This window comes from Lepidochelys kempii, chromosome 2, assembly GCF_965140285.1.
Source record: "Lepidochelys kempii isolate rLepKem1 chromosome 2, rLepKem1.hap1, whole genome shotgun sequence".
Taxonomy (NCBI): domain Eukaryota; kingdom Metazoa; phylum Chordata; order Testudines; family Cheloniidae; genus Lepidochelys; species Lepidochelys kempii.
The window spans coordinates 155837554-155857910 of NC_136381.1; the positions used below are offsets into that span (position 1 = coordinate 155837554).

Below are 20357 nucleotides of genomic sequence, written 5' to 3' on the forward strand. Positions count from 1 at the left end.
GTAAATCTTTTCTTAGTAAGATAGAAGATTATAACCCTTTTAAGAGGAACTAATCTTGCTGTTTCCCTTGACTGACATTTGCACCGGTATTTGGGGGCTAGGGAAAGGTGTATGTGGAAATGTAGGGGGGACATTAAGGAACGTGATGCCTCCCAGCACCTCTTGAACAATGGTGGGGAGGGAGTCACAGTTCTTGTTCTCAGGGAAGCACAAGCTCTGCTTCCTCCTACTGCCGCCAGGATGCAAAGTATCCCAACTGGAATGGGGCACAATAGGAGTGCCCTGTCACTGGGAGCAGCCTGCACAGTCCTTCTATGCGCTGGGGACCTTCACCTTGCACACTCTGTCTATATATAAAATTTCCCCACTGAAGTTCACCAGAAACCCACAGGAATTCCAAATATGTTTTTTCTTAAAGTAAAGCAACACTGTACTTAGTACTAATTGCTTAGGAGAGGAACACAGCTATTTACATAAAACAATATATATCCACTTATCAGCTTCTGATAGGAAATAATTGACAAAAAGAACAGAAGATAAAGACGGGTGTTTAAGTGATAACTTTTATCTTTCAGTTCCCTTTATTTGAAACAGAACACCGATAAACTACCAATCACTTGTCTTGAAACACTTTGAATATTAAGTCTAAAACACATAATAAATATTTGTAATTATGACCATGGAAACTGACAGAACTTGCATACTAAAATGTGGTTCATATTCCAATGAATACATTAGTATCCTGTATGTCTGTCTTAAACGATAAAAGAACAAAAAGGGAGCACAATATGCTTGCTCTCAAGATGGAACTGGTCAGACAGAGCCCATCTATAGACTATCACTAGACAGCCACTGCCTAGTCAGTCTGGCCAATTCATTGATTACAAACCTTTTTGGTTTTTGTGATCTTCACCCGGTAGCTCTGCAGACAGACATTTTTCCTTTGGTGGTGTTTTGTTTTGAGAGGTTGCAGGTGATCCTCTATTGTTTTTCCCTGCCTGGTTTTGAGAAATGCTACTGCAGAAAAGCCTGTAACTATGCACATCAATTTGTTTACTGGACAGCTGTGGAGTGCTAGGAGTTCTGTTACTCTTCTCTCTATTTGCAGGATGTGGCTGTACTTGCACCCTATTGAGTACCAGGTTCTGCATTCCCTTCCGCAGTTCTGCTTCTTTCCTCTTATTTTCTTCTTCACGTTTCCTATAATTAAAGTCAATATTATAAATGTTAACAAAGACCAAATATTACAGCATGTTTCTGAAAATGATTCCATCATCAGTGGACACTTGACATAAATCACAGTATGAGCTTGATAGTCTAGGTTTTTCATGCTTTTATTTTCAGCACTGCCCACTAAAGGAACAGGTGCATATGGTGCTGAAACATTTCTGCTTGACAAAATGTAACAACTGAATTTGGGCAGTAGCTGAATTAAGGTAAATTGATAGAAGTCAGGTTTAAGTCCATCTCACAGAGGTTTGAACCATTTTAATGAAATAGATTTCGCACCTTTATTTAAACCACTGGAACTTTTTATAAAGTCAAGGTCCCAAAAATAGAAACCACAATCAGAATTAAACCTCCCTTTTTGTTTTAGTTTTATTGAAAAAACCTTGATGTTTACTTGTTTAAAAGTTCTCTTATGAATTATTTACTAAAAAAAACACACTAACATAAGGGCAAGTCTACATGTGCAAAGAAATAGTTGTAATACAAATTAAAATATCTGTATAAAATGAAGAAATAATCTGAAAACAAGTAACACTTAGAAACAATGCAAATGAATGCATGAAACATTCTACTTTACTTTTTTAACTTTTTGTGTTAATTGTTAACATTAACATATACAAACTTTCAATACAGATAATAAATCTTATTCATAACCTGTACTGTTACCTTTAAAAGACTGATCTGTGTTTGGTCAATCTCTTATTATCTGTATATTTATTTTGTTCAAATTCCAAAAATGGTAACCATATATTATAAACTTGATCCTGATATAAAGCTGTCTGCTTTTTTCTCCCCGTTGAAGCAATTTCCCATACTTTATTTCTTCATGCCGCCAATGCTATTATTAGAACTATTACTTATTCTGCTGTAGTGTCGAGAGGTCCCAGCCAGGATAAGGCCCCATTGTGCTCGGAACTGTACAAACACATCAGGCAACATGATTCCTACTGCAAAAGGTTGAAAATCTAATGTAAAAAAAGGCACAAAGTGAGTGCAACAAACAATAGGAAGGAATGGGGGGAGGGGAGAGGAACAGTCACATGGTTATGTAGGCCATAAACAAGCAAATGTGCATAGCTTGATTATTCCAGTTCGGTTCAAAGGCTTTTTCTCTTTTATTAAATAATTAATAAATTGAATGAGCTATTGCCAGTTGCTGTACAATCTACCCATCATTAGTTGGCCAATTTCTTGTTGCAGCAGAAGTGGCTCTTGAGGAGGAATTTAGAGGTGGAGATGGTCATCTTCAGCTCAGGTTCAGGGAGGGCATTCTGCATGTAGGTGGCATAATGGAAGAGAGAGCAGATCATTGTGGGAGAAGCAGCTGGGTGTTTAAGGCTGGCAGAGTGGAGAGGGAAGGGAACACCATGATTAGACAACATTTTTCAGAAGTACTTCTAACATTTTGCTTCTCTGTTGTCTTTCTTGTCTATTTAAGTGGGAAGCTCCTCAGGACAGGAACCGTCTCTCATACTCGGTGTATGCGCAATGACTAACACAATGGGCCCCAATATTGACTGAATAACAATGTGGTGCCCATAGTCCCAAAATAATAAACAGAAGAGTGGAAGGAAAGGTGAGGACAAGAAGCTTGATTTAGAGACAGTATGAAATGGGGTGCCAGAGTTGAGATTCAAAGAGGGGTTGACAATCAGAGCAACAGACAAGGAGTAAGATCCAAGTAGCTGTGTTTTGAATTAATCCTGAAGCAGTGCTTCAAATTAGTCATGTTTGTAGATCAAATCATGTAGCCTTCTTTTGCAGAAATTGATATATCTTATACAAATGCAAAATATTTCAAACCAGAGTTGTGAATTCGAAAGTTGTGTACACTTATTTTACCCATAAAATAATATATTTGATTTTAAAAATGGAGTCTTTGAAAATAAACATTGAATAGGTATGAAAGATGACTCTGGCCAAGATTAAAAATAAATACAAGTGGAATTGCACCACTTTTAAACTCTGAAGGTTTTTCCTCAGAAGTGGAATAAATCCCATAATCTGTGGCAAACATTATCGTGCACTTGTTTTTATAAATAGAAAACTAAGCTGTGGTTATAAAATAAAGTGACAATTCTTCCTATAAAAATGGACAGGTGGTAAATGTCAGATCACATAGCCCTCTGATATTTTAATTTGCTTCCAATGCTGTAACATGGTTTGTGGACTGTTGACACATTAGCTCACAGCACGGCATATGACAGGTTAGTTATGCAGCATGTCATCATCAGTTCCTGTGATTCATATCAATGCCAGTACGTGTCATTTCAGTGTGATCTGTCAGGGAGAAGCCTTAACTTTATCTGTCACTGCTATCTTAGCATGTATGTTCTGCAGAAGAAGCTGATTGAACCCGGGTGCCTGAAATACTGTTAATGGATCTACAAACTGCACTCCTGGCAGGTTGAGGTACTTCAGCATTCCCTCTGGCATTGATAACAGTGGCTGGTTTCAAATAATAATATTGGCATTGCACAAATAGACAACGTGTGGGTGTCTGTCTCATGTACAGTATAGATCTCACTGCCGTTACTCTGCCATTTGATCTGATAAATTAGACCTTACTATTCACGGAACAGTTATTTTCCTTTCTTCCAGAGAAGCAAACAGCCTACTACTTGAATCCACAATTCAGTCCATAAAAGAAATGACACAGGCAATATACAATCAACCCACGAGTAGCCTGAACCTTGTCACTCTGAATTCAAGTCTATCTGTTGACTAGCAGAACAACACAAAAGACTGTAACTGCAACACTAGGCTAATTAAAAAGTTTTAAAATGAACACTTGACTGAGAAGAAATAAAGGATTGTTTTTCTTCCTGTAGAGGTACTTTATGTCAGTTTTACCTCAGAATTATGTGGCACTGTGCTGCTCTCACTCTCCCTCACTCTCCGATCAGGAGAGTTTACCTTGTGATTTATTTTCTTTATTTTGAGATTAAATTCAATTTATTTTACACTGCGCCAAAATCTTCAATTGGAATGTGCTGTCGAATTTTGTATTGAAAATCCATTATTACCCTGTAGAAGTTGTTGAGGGGAAGCTGGTTGTTTTGACTGCTGAATAGGAGACAGTTGGGTCTTTTGGCGCCCACAAAGGCACAGAAGGTAGTTTGAGGTTTTTGACAAACAAGAGTAAATTCAGGCTTTGTTATTCAGTAAAAGATGCTTCTCCTCCTCCTTTCCAGGGAGGAGAGGAGGTGATTTTAAATTTTGGAGATGGCAGGTGTAGAATTCCTCATTCCCCAGACCTCAACAGTAATAAGTTACCTCTCTGAGCCCTGCCCTGGCATCTGCCACTACATCCAACAACAGAGAAGTATATTAGCTGGATATTTATGCTAATTAATGCATCAGAAGTGAAATACTTAATAACATTTCCATTTAAGCTGTCCCTGTTATGTTTCATTGTTAACAACCCATTTTGATGAATGGGCAGTTCACGTCTCTCAAAGCTGTTGTTTCAGAATGTCTGCAGACTCCAGAGGACAGTAAATTTATACTTAGTTCATATATTTGCAAGCAAAAGGGATGTAAAACAAAGAATGGATTCTGGAACAAAATGAAGTAGCAAATTCTAAAAGATGGATTATTGTTTACTCTATCTTCTTCCCTTAAATGTAGAGAGGTCTCCCTACAATAAGGAAGGACAGCTGGAAGAAAATGCAATTTTCAGTTTCAGTTCACGTGCAAAACGTTAGAGAGTCATTCACTACGTTCTTATTCTCACAGAGACATTATATCAAATACCGTTGTCAATTTTTCTTAATCTGAAATAAGATTCTTCTAGGCTAAAAGATATATGTTTTTGCTCTTTGGATGTCAGGTGATATTTAACATTTATCTGGATAGAACTAAACCTTTCTGTTCCTCACCTCATCTGTTTGTTTCACATGTGTGTTAGGGGGCTTATTCCTTCACCCACTTACTTGCTTGGTCCTTCTTGCATGAACAAAGAGCAACGATACCCAAAGTCCAAAGGTGCAAAGAATTTGATGTTTATTGGGGTGAACTTCCAGCAAGCAAGATTCCAGTTTCCTTCCTTAGTGTCCCCCTTCCCAGCTCTGACACCACAGAGCCTTACCCCTGTGTTCCTGTTCCCATTCCCACACCCATCCACTTCCTGATTGGCTGCAGACTATATAGTAAAACTTGAATTCTGCTTAGCTATACCTTAACCAATCATTTTCCTGAAATTTAACTAACCAATCCTAACATATTGTAACATGATTATGTAATCATTTATATCCCACCACCTTAATTAGTTTACACCCAGCAAAATTAATTATACAGCAGACAGAAACAATCACAGAACCAGTCAGAGATTATACAGACAAAGAATAGCAAAGTGGGAACTATAATGACAAAACAATACAGAAGTGAGGATTTCACATCCCAGCTATTGATAAGTGAGTTCTTGCCAGACAGGATGCTATCAAACTAAGTTTCCTTTTTCATTTTCTAGGCACTTCCCTGTCTCTGGAGGTGACAGGCATTATCAGGACAGGACTGTATTCCTAACAGCCCAATAGCTCCTTCTTTCAATGTGACTAGTTTGGAACGTGAGGATGTGACTGGTCACTTCCCAGCTTATGGCTGCCTCTGCTGCTTAGCCAAAGGCCTTAGCCTAAGCACAGGGCCTCAGACTGTCACAGTAAGAGAAAGACCTTACACCGGCAGACAATGATTTTGATTTTTTCTTTTATATCTCTATAACTAGCCAAGTGATAAGAATACATCTAAATTCTTAGAGTACAGGCCTTTACGGACAGGCCTGAATATCTATATCCTAACAATGTGGACCAAGTGAAAGGTCAAAAAGTCTCTGCACAGATAATCTCCAAACAGATAATTTCCTGTACCATGACAGCATATGAAGTAGCTCAGGCCCCTCAAGGGGTACAAGCTCATTCCACCAGAGATCAGGCGACATCAACAGCATTTCTAAATTACATTCCTATATTGGACATTTGCCGGGCAGCCTCTTGGCCCTCTGTGCATACTTTTTCAAACCACTATGCCATTATGGCTGCATCCAAATCGGATGCAAACTTCGGGAAGGCAGTCCTTCTTTAAACAGACTCTGAGCCTCACCTCCTGCAAGTACAGCTTGTGAGTCAGCCACTTGGAATACACAGCTGCATCTACTCAAAGAAGAAAAAACAGTTATCTCTACCTGTAACTGTTGTTCTTCGAAATGTGGTACAGACCTGTCTTCCATGATCTGCCCTCTGTCCCCTCTGCATCAGAGTCTGTACTTCTGATGTTCGGAGCTAAGGAACTGAGGGGGTTGGGGCAGTGCTGTCCTTAAATGGCCAGGACAGGTGGGTACTGCTAGGCAAAACTCTCTAGCTCCAGTGCGCAGGGTGTGCACACACCTGCATGGAATTCACATCTGCACCAGAAGAACAACAGGTACAAGTAGGTGACCGTTTTCTACAGAGATTCCTAGAGATGGTTATATAACAGTTTTGCCACAAATATACATAGTAATGACAGTTTATGGCCTGATCTTATAACCCTTATGCAAGTTAGGAGTCCCAGTGAAGCCAATGGTACTACTTGTGTGGTAAGCACTATGTATCTTAAGGCTATTTCAGAGTTGCTATATTAAGAATTTGAATGCCTATGAGAAATGAAGCCCACGAAAAGAGTGAAGAAGAGACAAGAAGTCTTGTATTACTCTCTTTAAAACTAACCAGTTAAACTGACTACTGATGCCTCACAAAGAACAGTGGTTGCTGCTTTATTAAAGGATGGAACTCCAATTGCTTTTGCTTCCAGAACAATGACGAAAAGTGAACAAAACTGCCCAGAGAAGAAGAGAGATGCTTGCTGCACTATTTGGGTAAGAAAGGTTTTTAAGTATATGTTCATGGTAAACAATCTGAAATAGAAACTGAAAATAAATTTTTAGAAGCCATTTGTTACCAAGCCCTTGACTAATGTAATCACCCCGCCCCTCTGCCATACATACAAATTCAAAAACAGAGAATCCTGAGGTACCAGTTTATCCTAATGCAGGTGCTTGGTAAGACTTTTGTTACGGCAGATGCACTCTCTAGGGCACATTTATCTGAAGCTGACAGTAGGATGGCCTATACGACTGTAAGTGCTCATGCTGACTGAAAACCTACCAGTCTCTACTGAGAACATTCAGGAGTTGATACAAGAAACACATGAGGATGTGATCAAAAGGATGATATTTGACAGATGGCCAGAGACAGAGAGATGTCTCATCCCTAGTTCATCATTACTGGTCTGTTCAAAATGAGTCAATGTTTGCTGGTAATGTATTTTAAATGAGTCCATGAAGCATGAGGAAAGAAACTGTGACGCTGCACTACATATGTTTTATGAAAATATGCTTATGAGTGTAAATAATGATGTAACTGGAATATGCTTTATGCAAAAGGTCACTTGTAAGGTAAAATTACAAAGCTTATAATCTACTGAGTGTGTTCATCCTATTTGTTTGTATGTATCATTCTTATATCTGAAACTAGAAATATGAAGTATTACTCTGAGGTCCTACTGAAATTATGCAAAGTGTGGGCCATTAATGGTGGCTTAGGCTCCCACTGACTAGGACAATTGGTTGTGAATGGGTTTATTTACCTGCAAGCCTTCTTGTGTACCTGACCTGGGTAATGAAGAATGAGGTCTTACAGTGACATGTGACCATGACACATGATACTGGAATCCATCTTAAACCTGGTGCTTTTCCATTTAGAAGGAGGGGTGGGGACCCAGAGAGACAAAAGATTCCCGCCTTGTGCCAAAGCTATAAAAGGGGGTGGAACAGAACAAAGGGGGCGCCAGTTATGAGAAAACCCCTAGTTACCACCTGAGCTGGAACTAACAGGGACTGTACCAGGGGAAAGGATTGGGCCCAGACTAAGAAGGAGTCTAGTCTGTGAAAGAAGCTTATTGGAACACCTCTGAGGGTGTGATTTACCTGTATTCAGTTTCTTAAATGTATTAGGCTTAGACTTGTGTGTTTTATTTTATTTTGTTTGGTAATTTACTTTGTTCTGTCTGTTATTACTTGAAACCACTTAAATCCTATTTTTTATACTTAATAAAATCACTTTTCTTTATTAATTAACCCAGAATAAGTGATTAATACCTGGGGGAGCGAACAGCTGTGCATATCTCTCTATCAGTGTTATAGAGGGCAGACATTTATGAGTTTACCCTGTATAAGCTCTATACAGAGTAAAATGGATTTAATTGGGGTTTGAATCCCATTGGGAGCTGGGTGTCTGGGTGCTGGAGACAGGAGTACTTGCTGAGCTGTTTTCAGTTAAGTCTGCAGCTTTGGTGGCGTGGTTCAGACCCTGGGTCTGTGTTGCAGCAGACTAGAGTGTCTGGGTCAACAAGGCAGGGTTCTGGAGTCCCAAGCCACCAGAGAAAACAGGCTCAGAGGTAGTTGCAGCACATCAGGTGACAGTCCAAGGGGGTCTCTGTGACCAAACCTGTCACAGAGATGTTATGTTGCATTCATGAAGATAATTTGAGGAAGGAATTATACATGAGGAGAGTCACTGAAATTCTTTTCCAGTCTGGTCTGAAATGTCAAAAGAGTTTTGAAATGTTCAGAATGTCAAATACATTGATCACAACAGCCTAAGGAACCAAGCCACCCCCTCACCCCCAGAACCTTTGCAGTGTCACGGAGAGACTTAAGTGATGGACACAAGCACCTAACTTCCTCCAACATCCTAGATGCCTCTCAATCAGGCGACAGGCCAAAACATGGCATAGAGGCAGTCCTCCTGGGCCTGATGGATGGACTAATGATAGCCTTGCACAGGCACCACAATTCCATTTTCACACTCCTTGAATCTTAGCAGCATTCGTCACTCTTGATCATGAAGGGCTACTTCGCCGCATAAAAGAAACTGACAGGAGTGGCTGAAACAGCACTACTTGATCCATTCATTTCCCCCAGACAGCTCACAAGGTGCTGTGATGAGTACATTACCAACAGGGCTAACACATGAACTCCTGTATGTATTATCCCCGTCCTCTTCATCATACACAAAATGACTCAGAGGTAGCAAAACGCCATGGACTCTAGTGCTAACAGTATGCTCAAAACACTTATCTCTATGTCTCTTTCTCCTTTGCCATCACCTACATGTCTCAATGAGTGTAAGAAGAGCAGCTGGCTTGGACAGAATCTGAGGAATTCGAGAGTGATGGTGCTAAGAACAGGAGGGAAATTTTCGAGAAACTCGTTACAACACAGACCTCACTCTCAGCTGAAGGTGTCTGAAAACTGATGCTCAAAACTTCAGGTCTTGTTGAATTCCTCATTGCTCCTAAAAGAAAAAGAGTACTAGTGGCACCTTAGAGACTAACCAATTTATTTGAGCATGAGCTTTCTGAGCTACAGCTCACTTCATCGAATGCATCTGATGAAGTGAGCTGTAGCTCACGAAAGCTTATGCTCAAATAAATTGGTTAGTCTCTAAGGTGCCACTAGTACTCCTTTTCTTTTTACGAATACAGACTAACACGGCTGCTACTCTGAAACCTGTCATTGCTCCTAGAAACACTGATAGTATTAGTGCCTAGAAGTGTTTTTTTTATATTTGGCTAGCCAGAACACAATGGCCTTTCCTCTCAGAAAAGGAATTCACCATTACTATCCACGTGTTTGTCACCTACAGGTTAGACTACTGCAACTCACTTTATCTGAGGATGAACATAACTGACAAAAGGAAGCTGATGCTACAGCAATACAGAGCAACACATATACTGACAGATACATCACACCAATACTCCTCGGGCTCTGTATCTAGTGTAAGGTTGAAGGCCTAATTCTGATTTGCAAGACACTTAACCACCTGGGTCCAAGATCCCACACAAAATATTTACCCATTTACAATCCTTCAAGACACCTACACTCCAAAAGGACATTACAGAAACACTAACCCAGGATTAGATTCTTGGGGCAGGGACAAAGCATTTTCAGGGACAGGACTGCAGTTGTCGAGTATCTTATCAGAAGAGACCAAACTGAGTCCAATCCTGACCATAATGAGGTCTAACTGGATACCCCCTCTTTAATAACATCTTCTTCTCACAATGGCATTTTCCTAGGACTAAACCCACAACTGGACAGATCACAGAGGAGAATATAGATGGCAAGAATAAATCACAACCAAAATCAACCCCCTCCTTCCACAAGCACAGATAAAATACCATCCAAACACATACACTGGAAAAATGAGAGGTTGTGGAGTGCGAATGCCTAGTGCTCCAACTGCTGTATGGACCTTAGGGTATGTCTACAGTGCAGCTGGGAGTGAGCCTGAGAAGACAGACTTGTGCTAACAGGGCTCAGGCTAGCGTGCTAAAAACAGCAGTGTGGATGTTTTGGCTTGGGCAGCAGCTTGAGCTCTCAAGCCCACTGACCCCCTGAGTCTGAGTTTGGGAGATTAACCTGAGTCTCCGCTGGAGCTGCAATGTCCTCACTGCTACTTTCAGTGTGCTAGCTCAAGTCTGTCTACTTGGGCTGGGAGGCTCACTCCCAGCTGCAGTGTGGACCGCCCTTAGGGACCACAGTGGCAGTTGTCTTAGAGTATGTTGACAGTGCAATTAAAACCCTGTGGCTGGCCCATGCCTGTTAGGATATAGATATTCAGGCCTGTCTGCAAAGGCCTGTACTCTAAGAATTTAGGTGTATTCTTATCACTTGGCTAGTTCTAGAAGTATAAAAGAAAGAATCAAAATCACTGTCTGGCAGAGTAAGTCCTTCTCTTACTGTGACAGTCTGAGACACTGTGCTTAGGCTAAGGCCTTTGGCTAAGCAGCAGAGGCAGCCATAAGCTGGGAAGCGACCAGTCACATCCTCACGTTCCAAACTAGTCACATTGAAAGAAATTGCTATTTCCCACATTGCTATTGGGCTTTTAGGAATACAATCCTGTCCTGATAGTGCCTATCGCCTCCAGAGAAAGGGAAGTGCCTAGAAGATGTAAAAGGAAACTTAGTTTGATAGCATCCTGTCTGGCAAGAACTCACTTATCAATAGCTGGGATGTGAAATCCTCATTTCTGAATTGTTTTGTCATTATAGTTCCCACTTTGCTATTCTTTGTCTGTATAATCTCTGTCTGGTTCTGTGATTGTTCCTGTCTGCTGTATAACTAATTTTGCTGGGTGTAAACTAATTAAGGTGGTGGGATATAATTGGTTACATAATCATGTTACAATATGTTAGGATTGGTTAGTTAAATTTCAGGAAAATGATTGGTTAAGGTATAGCTAAGCAGAATACAAGTTTTACTATATAGTCTGCAGTCAATCAGGAAGTGAGTGTGTGTGGGGGTGGGTGTATGGGTGCATGGGTGCGGGAGATGGGAACAGAGAATGTGGGTAAGGAAATTGGAATCATGTTTTGCTAAAGGGGGAAGTGGGAACAGAGAATGGGGGTAAGGAAATTGGAATCATGTTTGGCTAAGGGCAGAAATGGGAACAGGGACACAGGTGTAAGGCTCTGTGGTGTCAGAGCTGGGAAGGAGGATACTAAGGAAGGAAACTGGAATCATGCTTGCTGGAAGTTCACCCCAATAAACCTTGAATTGTTTGCACCTTTGGACTTCGAGTATTGTTGCTCTCTGTTCATGCGAGAAGGACCAGGGAAGTGAGTGGGTGAAGGAATAAGCCCCCTAACATCTTGGTGCCGTGACTCGGATGCATCGCATTGGATAGATGAGTGGCAGCCTGTAAGTCCCCTCCCCAACATTCCACGCAGCTGCTTGCAGGGGGTATCGCGAACTCTCGTGATGATAGTTGCGGGTTCTGGCAAGCCAGGGTAAAGGATTTTTTGGATAAATGGATAAGGAAGAACCAGGGCCCATATCAGGTGCAGGGGTCAACCTGGGATGAGATTAAAAAGGAAATGGAGGAAGTGTTAGGGGACCCAGAGGGATGGGGTGTGGCTGAAGAGCCCACCCTCCTTGGTATATGGGTAGTGGAAGAAGGTCCCTTGCCCATGGGGACTGAATGCCTTCCAGGGAAAGGAGGCACTTCAGTCTGCTTGTGAGAGGTTTGAAGTAAGGGCAGCATTATGGGAAGCTGCCAGTAATCTTTCAAGTTTTGTGCTGCTTCAGCAAGGGCTGCTGAAGAGTTGTAAATTAGTTAGGGGTAGTGAAAGATGATTTGGCACAACAGGGTTTAAAGTCAAAAGCAGAGTTAACAGACGACCTTTAGAGACTGGAGCTGGGACTTGGTCCTGGGGGAGTGGAGAGAAAGAAGGGGGAAAAAAAAGTTTCAGAGTGCAACCTGCCTTTCCACACTTTTGTTTTTCTGAAGTTTTAATGGAGGGTACTTTGGATACTTATGTGAGATGTGAAGAAGGAAGTTTTTGTTTAATGATAAAACCCAGTTATATAAATGTAACTGTATGTGCAACTCTGTGCAGTCACATTGGATGGAAGCTTGGTAGTTAAATTATCCAAGGGGGTCAGGTCGAGTGGCTACTACCACCACTATGCTTCTGTCCCCAGAAGCCTTTACAGCTATTCTGAGGGGAAAATGGGCCCTTTTCCCACAGAAATGGTCTATAAGGGGTTGCTGCAGGCGGAGAGAGAATCTGATCAAAATTATTTGACTTTTGGGTAATGTAATCAAAGTCACTAAAGGATGGAAGGCGTTTCTATTGGAACTTAACTTGGCTGCCCCTGGTTGTGTCTAGTTGTACAAGATGGAAGTGTAATCGGAGTACAGTTGTGTAAAAAGAGTAATCACAGTGCAAAGGATGTTAGGCAAAAGAGAATTTTGTGTGTGTGCACAGGTAAAAGAAAAGGAAAAGGGGAGGAATGATGGGAACACTGAGCCTTGGGATGGCTCTGGGGGATTAGATTGTTGCTTTGGTGGGTGCATGAAAACTCTGTGGGCATGGGGGAGGCAGTTACACCTTGTGTAAAATTAATATGGCTAATATAATGTTATGGAGGTTAAACTATGGAAGGAATGTGCATTTTCCCAGGACGTGTGCAGTGTATATTGGAAAAAGGGGTAACAGAAATGCAAATAAAACATGGTACTTCATTAAAATCCTAATAGGGCTCCAAAAGGAGCCACAATAGGTTGTGCTTTCTTTTTCAGATCTCTGTGTTTTGGAGCAGGAGATGAAAGTGGAAAGTAATCAGAACTCTAGTGGAAGTGGAATGTTTCCCTTTTAAGACACTCTCTAAACTGCTAACAGCTTTGGATCCAGAAGCAAGCTAGTAAGCCTCTGTGTAAGTGCAAATTACTTAGCTGATGGGCACAAAGGAGCTGCAAATAACGAATACATCTGGTCAGCAAACAAGCTACTAGAAGACTCAGATTATGGCCCTCCAGGAAAGGGAGGTGAAAAAAACAAGTCAAGCCTGAAAATAAGGGGGACAGGTTGACCTTAAGGGGTGTGTGTGTGTACAGTGCTAAAATCTGAAGCTGTGTCTCAGCTATTACCTGAGAATAAACTTAAAGCTTGGTACAGCAGAGAAACTATTGCAAACTCGGTCTGTTGTACAAGAGGGGAAACTGAGGTACACCACCTCATGAATTTCATAAATGACCAGTGAGTGGTGTAATTCACTAGCCTGACTATAGAACAAAATAAGGACAGCCTGGAGGTAATTCTTCTGTTTTTCCTGCAATTAGCAAGGAAATTTGTAAAAGAAAGTGGTATTATTAAGCAATAATCTGTCCCTACCAGGGGGGTGGAAATTGTTTCTTTTGTTTTTCAGACACTCTACAAGCAAGCTGGCGCCAGTGGAAGAATAACTCAGAATACCATGGATCTGTGTTTTGTGTTGTTTGTCTGTGGTGTTTGTCTTGTTACTAGCATTTTTGTGTTTTAATGAACAGAAAAATCTCATGATATGGGTGGGTTTGGCTTCAAAAGGCTGACCTTGGGGGGGAGGGGGGGGAAGATGTGTATGGGAATGCAAAATGCTCAACTAGGAGGCCAGCACCTGTGTAATAGCTACCATGGCACCTGGAAATGGAATGGCAACCAAGGTGGTCCCCATAAGCCCTATGGAAATAATGAGAAGGGGAGGAGCTCACTGGGAATCAATGGGGTGTGTAAAATAGTGTAAATCAACAGAAGATGTTTGGATGTGCCCCTCTCCTATGACTATGGAGGAGCAGGATCAATGGCCTAAGCAAGGGGTGGACAATTGGGTGTACTGTGTATAAGGTGTTTTGCTGAGAATGTACATATTACTGGGGGCACAATTACACCAGCCCATAACCAAACTATACCCATCTATATGCTGCTATCTGGACTTTGGTGCACAAATGGATCTGTGAATCTTATTGCTGTAAATAAGCCAGTGCCTACTGCCTGATTCCATACCAAGTGGTCAAGCTGGTTTGGACAATATCCCATTTCTCTGTGATCATTCAATGAACTTATGATATGGACAAAAGCAAGCAAAACCTGCAGGGGCAGCTTGTTGCAACTGCCAGCAACTGGACACATAAGATCGTGACCCCGTCGAAGGAGGAGAGGCAGTGTTTTGGGGGTGTCTCGGATGTTGGACCATACTGCAGCGGTCAGGACTCGGTGTTGCTGTGGATTTTGTATTGTTAACTGTACTTGTGTTACGTTGCATAGGGAGATAACCTATAAGTAATGTAATAAGCCCTCCAAACCCTGCAGTGTACTAGACAACCTGGACCCAACCTTCTCGGGCCCACTCTAATGGGAAGTCTGGAACACTAATTGGAATAGGTGTGGTATGCCCGTACCAGAGAAGGTGCAGGGCACTATACTACACAAGGGGCAGTGGGACAAATAGAATATTGACACCTTCAACCTTGACGCCTGGCCCTATCAGGAAATGTGTCGCCATATGTCCTATGCTTTTTCAGGGATACCTGGGCAGGAGGATCCCAAAAGAAAAAGGAAAAAAAGGGGTGGAGTGTTAGGATACAGATATTCAGGCCTGTTGGTAAAGGCCTGTACTCTAAGAATTTAGGTGTATTCTTATCACTTGGCTAGTTCTAGAGGTATAAAAGAAAGAATCAAAATCACTGTCTGGCAGAGTAAGGTCCTTCTCTTACTGTGACAGTCTGAGACCCTGTGCTTAGGCTAAGGCCTTTGGCTAAGCAGCAGAGGCAGCCATAAGCTGGGAAGCAACCAGTCACATCCTCACGTTCCAAACTAGTCACATTGAAAGAAATTGCTATTTCCCACATTGCTATTGGGCTTTTAGGAATACAATCCTGTCCTGATAGTGCCTATCGCCTCCAGAGAAAGGGAAGTGCCTAGAAGATGTAAAAGGAAACTTAGTTTGATAGCATCCTGTCCGGCAAGAACTCACTTATCAATAGCTGGGATGTGAAATCCTCATTTCTGTATTGTTTTGTCATTATAGTTCCCACTTTGCTATTCTTTCAGTCAATCAGGAAGTGAGTGGGTGTGGGGGTGGGTGTATGGGTGCGGGAGATGGGAACAGAGAATGTGGGTAAGGAAATTGGAATCATGTTTTGCTAAAGGGGGAGATGGGAACAGGGAATGTGGGTAAGGAAATTGGAATCATGTTTTGCTAAAGGGGGAAGTGGGAACAGGGACACAGGTGTAAGGCTCTGTGGTGTCAGAGCTGGGAAGGAGGATACTAAGGAAGGAAACTGGAATCATGCTTGCTGAAAGTTCACCCCAATAAACATCGAATTGTTTGCACCTTTGGACTTCAGGTATTGTTGCTCTCTGTTAATGCGAGAAGGACCAGGGAAGTGAGTGGGTAAAGGAATAAGCCCCCTAACAATGACAGCTGACTTGGTGCTTGCAGGGCTCGGGCTAAGGTCTGTTGAATTCCAGTGTAGATGTTCAGGTTTGGGCTGCTTCCTGGGCTCTAGAACCCTGTGAAGTGGGAGGGTCCCAGTGCTCGGGCTTCATCATCAGCCAAAATATCTACAGCTCTATGAAACAGCCCCACAGCCCCAGCCCTGCGAGCACGTGTCAGCTGGCATGAGCCAGCCGTGCGTGTCTAATTACAGTGTAGACGTACCCTTAGAGAACATCAACACTGCAGAAAAAGGTGTGCTCATTCTTAACTCATGTTAGTTAACCTACATTAGCCAACCTGGGTTAAAACAGCAGGAGAGACACAGCAACTTAGCTTGTAATTCAGGTTAGCAGCTCAGGTTCATCCCCAGGTTGCCCTATAGGTTTTAACTTGAGCTGCTAACCTCATTTAAAAGCCAAATTGCTGTGTCTTCAGTGCTATTTTAACCCAAGTTAGACAATACAGATTAATTTATCCTAGTTAAAGAACATACTTTTTTTTTTTTTTGCAAGGTAGACACAGCCTTGGTGAAATGAGAGATAGCTGGGCAGGCTTTAGCTCAGGAAGCCGCTGTTAAGGACCAGGATGTAGGTGGTTTGGCCTAGTAGTCAGAGTAGGAGTCATGTCTAGCAAGCAGAGCAGGCGTCCAGGTTGGGGAATGAAGGGAAGGGTCAGCACCAGAGTCAACTGCCAGTTACCGGAGTCAGGGGTCAAGCCAGAGTCAGAACCAGGAATCGAAGTTGAGGGTCAGAGCTGAGCTCAGATACCAAATGCTAGAGCCAAGTCAAGCCAGTGTCAGGGTCAGAAATTGGAAGCTGGGGTCGGAGCCAGGACTGGTAACTGATAATTGAAGGCAAAGTGTAAGGGCAGGAACTGGAGGAGAGGCAAGAATCAAGCACAGAGCAGGAACACAGAGGGAACAGGAGCGAGGGGCAGGGTGAGGCAGGAGCCAGGAGTGGAGCAAGAATCAGGAAGTAGGGTTGGGAGCCGGAGGCAGGCACAAGCAGGATCCAGTGCAACCACAACAGGAAACCACCTTGTTGCTCGAACTTCCTGTGCCTCTGGATTAAATAGTGTGGTTGAGCAGGGTGATCCTACAATCTGGAGTCCCATGGGTGGTCCCTTGGCTGAAGCTATAGTCCTACTAGCTTCTCGGCCCACCAAGTTTCAGCACACATTGGGTACAGAAACCCTTAGTGATTTATGGAGTTGGTGTATGTAGATCAATCCTGAGGAGGCAATCTTCCAATTAAGGATAAATCATAATGCCCTGAGAGCACAAGTGGGCCACCACTACTGAGAGGACCTCGGAGAATACTCTGAGTGCTAATGAGAGGCCAAAAGGGAGAATTCTGTACTGATAGTGGTCTTGGCCTAGTGTGAATCTGAGGTATTATCTGTGACTCAGTATGATCGAAATGTGGAAGTAAGCATCTTGAAGGTTGAGGGTCAAGAACCAGTCTCCCTTTTCTGATGATGGGATAATCATCGCCAATGTGACCATCCTGAACTTCTGAGGCTTAATAAATTTGTTAAGCAACCTGAGGTCTAGTACAGGTCTCCAACCTCCATTTTTCTTGTGTATTAGGAAGTAGTGAGGGTAAAAGCCTTTGCTTCTTAGATGTATGGGCACTAGCTCTATGCCTTGTACGCTGAGGAGATGGTCTATCTCTTGTTGTAGCAGGCTTTCATGAGAAGGGTCCCTGAGTTCACTGTGTCCATGATAATCGAACTGTGAGGCAGGTGGGAGAAGAGATATGCTATGTCTTTTGCTGGAACATAATAGCTTTTGTTGGCTCGCTTGCACTTTGGTGGGACTGACACAAGGGTCTGCCATATGAGTTAGGCAGGGTTGAAGAGGGCCGCGTTAATAAGGAGGGCTACTCTGAACGAGACAGAAGAATGTAAAATGTCCACTAGTTTGTGGTGTGATTCGGTCACCTCTGGGCCAGCTCCTGAAATAGCTTAAAGTCATCTGCCAATGATGGTGGAGGGGGCATCACTATCTTGTCTTGTGATGATGATGAGAAATTAGTCTGGGGGGTATCTTCCTTCTCAACTTAATTGTTCAGGCTGCTTGGATGCCCTCAATATAGCAGCCAAAGGAGGAGGTGTCCTTGGCTCTTGATAGGCCACACCATAGCCATGGGAGGCACACTGTTTGCGTGCCTGCTAAGAGTCCCAGTAGGGCCACTGAGAGGGTGGGAAGGGGGCTGGTGGTTGGTATCGTGGCTGCCCATACTAAGGAGGCTGGGGCTCAGAGCAACTGTATGGCTGAGGTCTGGAATTGGCCACCTGTAGGGTGGGTCCAGAAGAGTGGCGGGAGACCACGTCTTCTTGATCACTATCTGACTCAATGAATGAAAAAGTGGGTACATGGCATGATGTTGCCAGTGAGCCTGGAGCTCTGGATGGACTCACTACTGGAGCCCTAGTACTAAGTAGAGGCAAATCCAGTGCATCAGACACTGAAAGGTCTGTTGTGTACTGGAAGTCTGGTGGTGCCGAAGGCATTGGTACCAGTGGTGGTTGTCGGTGCCAAGATGTTTGCATCAAAGGAGTCAATGATATGTACCTGATAGTGCAATCCGCCGTTGCCTGGCAAGCACTTGGCTGATTCTTTGTACTTCTCATGCCCAGTTGGTACCAATGATTCCTTGCCTGTGCCCACTGGGTCCCTAGACATCCCAACATGCTCTGTTGCAATGCAAGCCCTGGGTACGTGACTTAGACAACTTCGGTGCCACTGGTACCGATGATACAGAGCAAGCCAGAGATCGCTTTTAGCTTGGTCGGAGCTCACTCTGGGGACTCATAACTCTTTTCTTAAAGGTCTTGCAAGAGTAGCTCATGGGCGTTTCCTTGAGCTCACCTCCCTTAGCAATAGAGGGTTGCGTTGAGGCTTCCTGCTCTCTGTGGCTCAAAGGGTGGTTGAAGGGCCACCGCCATTAGGAGAGGCTTGAGTCTCAGTTCTCTATCCTTTCTGGATCTGGGCTTCAGCTGTTGGCACAAACCATACTTTTGTATGTCTGGGGGGTGTGGGGGGTGTCTCCAGATGAGTGGGGAGTGCGAAGAAAAATGAAGTCTAAAATAAAGTGTTTTTTTTGGCTTTGGTAATAAAAAATAAAGGAGTAAAGAAAAGAAAGGGAAGCTCCGAAAAGGTAGCTAAAACTAACAATTCTGAAGAAGTTAATGATCCGCTAATGGACAGCTAAAGTTCTGTCTCTAACCAGGGGCAGTTGAGAAGGAACTGAGGAGGGTTCACCTGCTTAGGGTTCCTTGGCCTTGTGGCAGAGCATGAGCGGGGGGGCAATGCATGCGCAGGCCAAATGGACACCGCTACACCAACAGTGGAGAACCAATAGGGATATTACTTGAAGAAGAACATGGGACACACTGATCTGACTGGTTTCAGAGTAGCAGCTGTGTTAGTCTGAAGTGAGCTGTAGCTCACGAAAGCTTATGCGCTAATGAATTTGTTAGTCTCTAAGGTGTCACAAATACTCCTTTTCTTTTTACTGATTTGACTGTTGTCATCGTCCCAGTTTTAAGCCTCAGTGGCTGAGAAGAAAACAAAAACAACGCAAGTCTCAGAATTAATATTGTTTTTCATCTTGTCCTGCTTCTCCTCAATATAAGCTGGAGTTTATTAGTTATGGGGGCCCTTTTGTTTTAGGGTCTTTCCACGCTTGAGGTGGAATTTCCTCTGTAAATGGAGTTTTAACATTGGATGTTCTCAGATATCTATGCTCCTTCCTTTGGCTAATAACAGTACAGCAGATTGTGAAAGTGGCTTGGGATATGGTTGCTGAATCAGTGTAAAAAAAACCTGCCAACAGCTGATTTCTTCTTTGGGCTTCCTGACACTTTTGGCTGCATAACACAGCCTGAAAAATATTTCTGATTTCAAATTTCTGAACTTCCCTCTCATTAATTGACGTTGCAGGGTGCCTCATCTACTTGGTTTCCTTACTACATACTTTCAGACTTGCTAATGTCATTTGCCACAAAACAGTAAGAGATACTAACATATCTAGTCTTCTCATTACCTCTTACTCCTTTGTCCTTGTTCAAGACTTCCATAATCTACAGATTCCTTGTTAGAATCCTTTTCTTAATTCACTCATATTCTACAACTCTGAACTTTTACCGGATTCTTCTCCTTTTCAAGAATTAAGTTTTTTATTCTGGAATTACAAAGCCATAGGTCTCATTGGGATCAGTTCATTTGCTTCTAACACTTCTGGCTTCTTCTGTTTTTGTTATCTGCATCTGGCTGTCTGAGGGCTCAAGCAGACATCACTGAATTGGTTTATATTTTGAA

The 20357-nt window shown here is 42.7% G+C and overlaps 1 protein-coding gene across 6 annotated transcripts in view; it reads right to left on the minus strand.

The window, feature by feature from the left end:
* INVS (inversin) overlaps positions 1-20357 on the minus strand; it is a 210361-nt gene that overhangs the window by 28172 nt on the left and 161832 nt on the right. For all 6 annotated transcript variants that reach the window (XM_073332513.2, XM_073332511.2, XM_073332510.2 and 3 more), the window contains one exon: positions 890-1200. In XM_073332513.2, coding sequence (XP_073188614.1) covers positions 890-1200 — 311 coding nt within the window. The remainder of the gene's footprint in view (positions 1-889; positions 1201-20357) is intronic.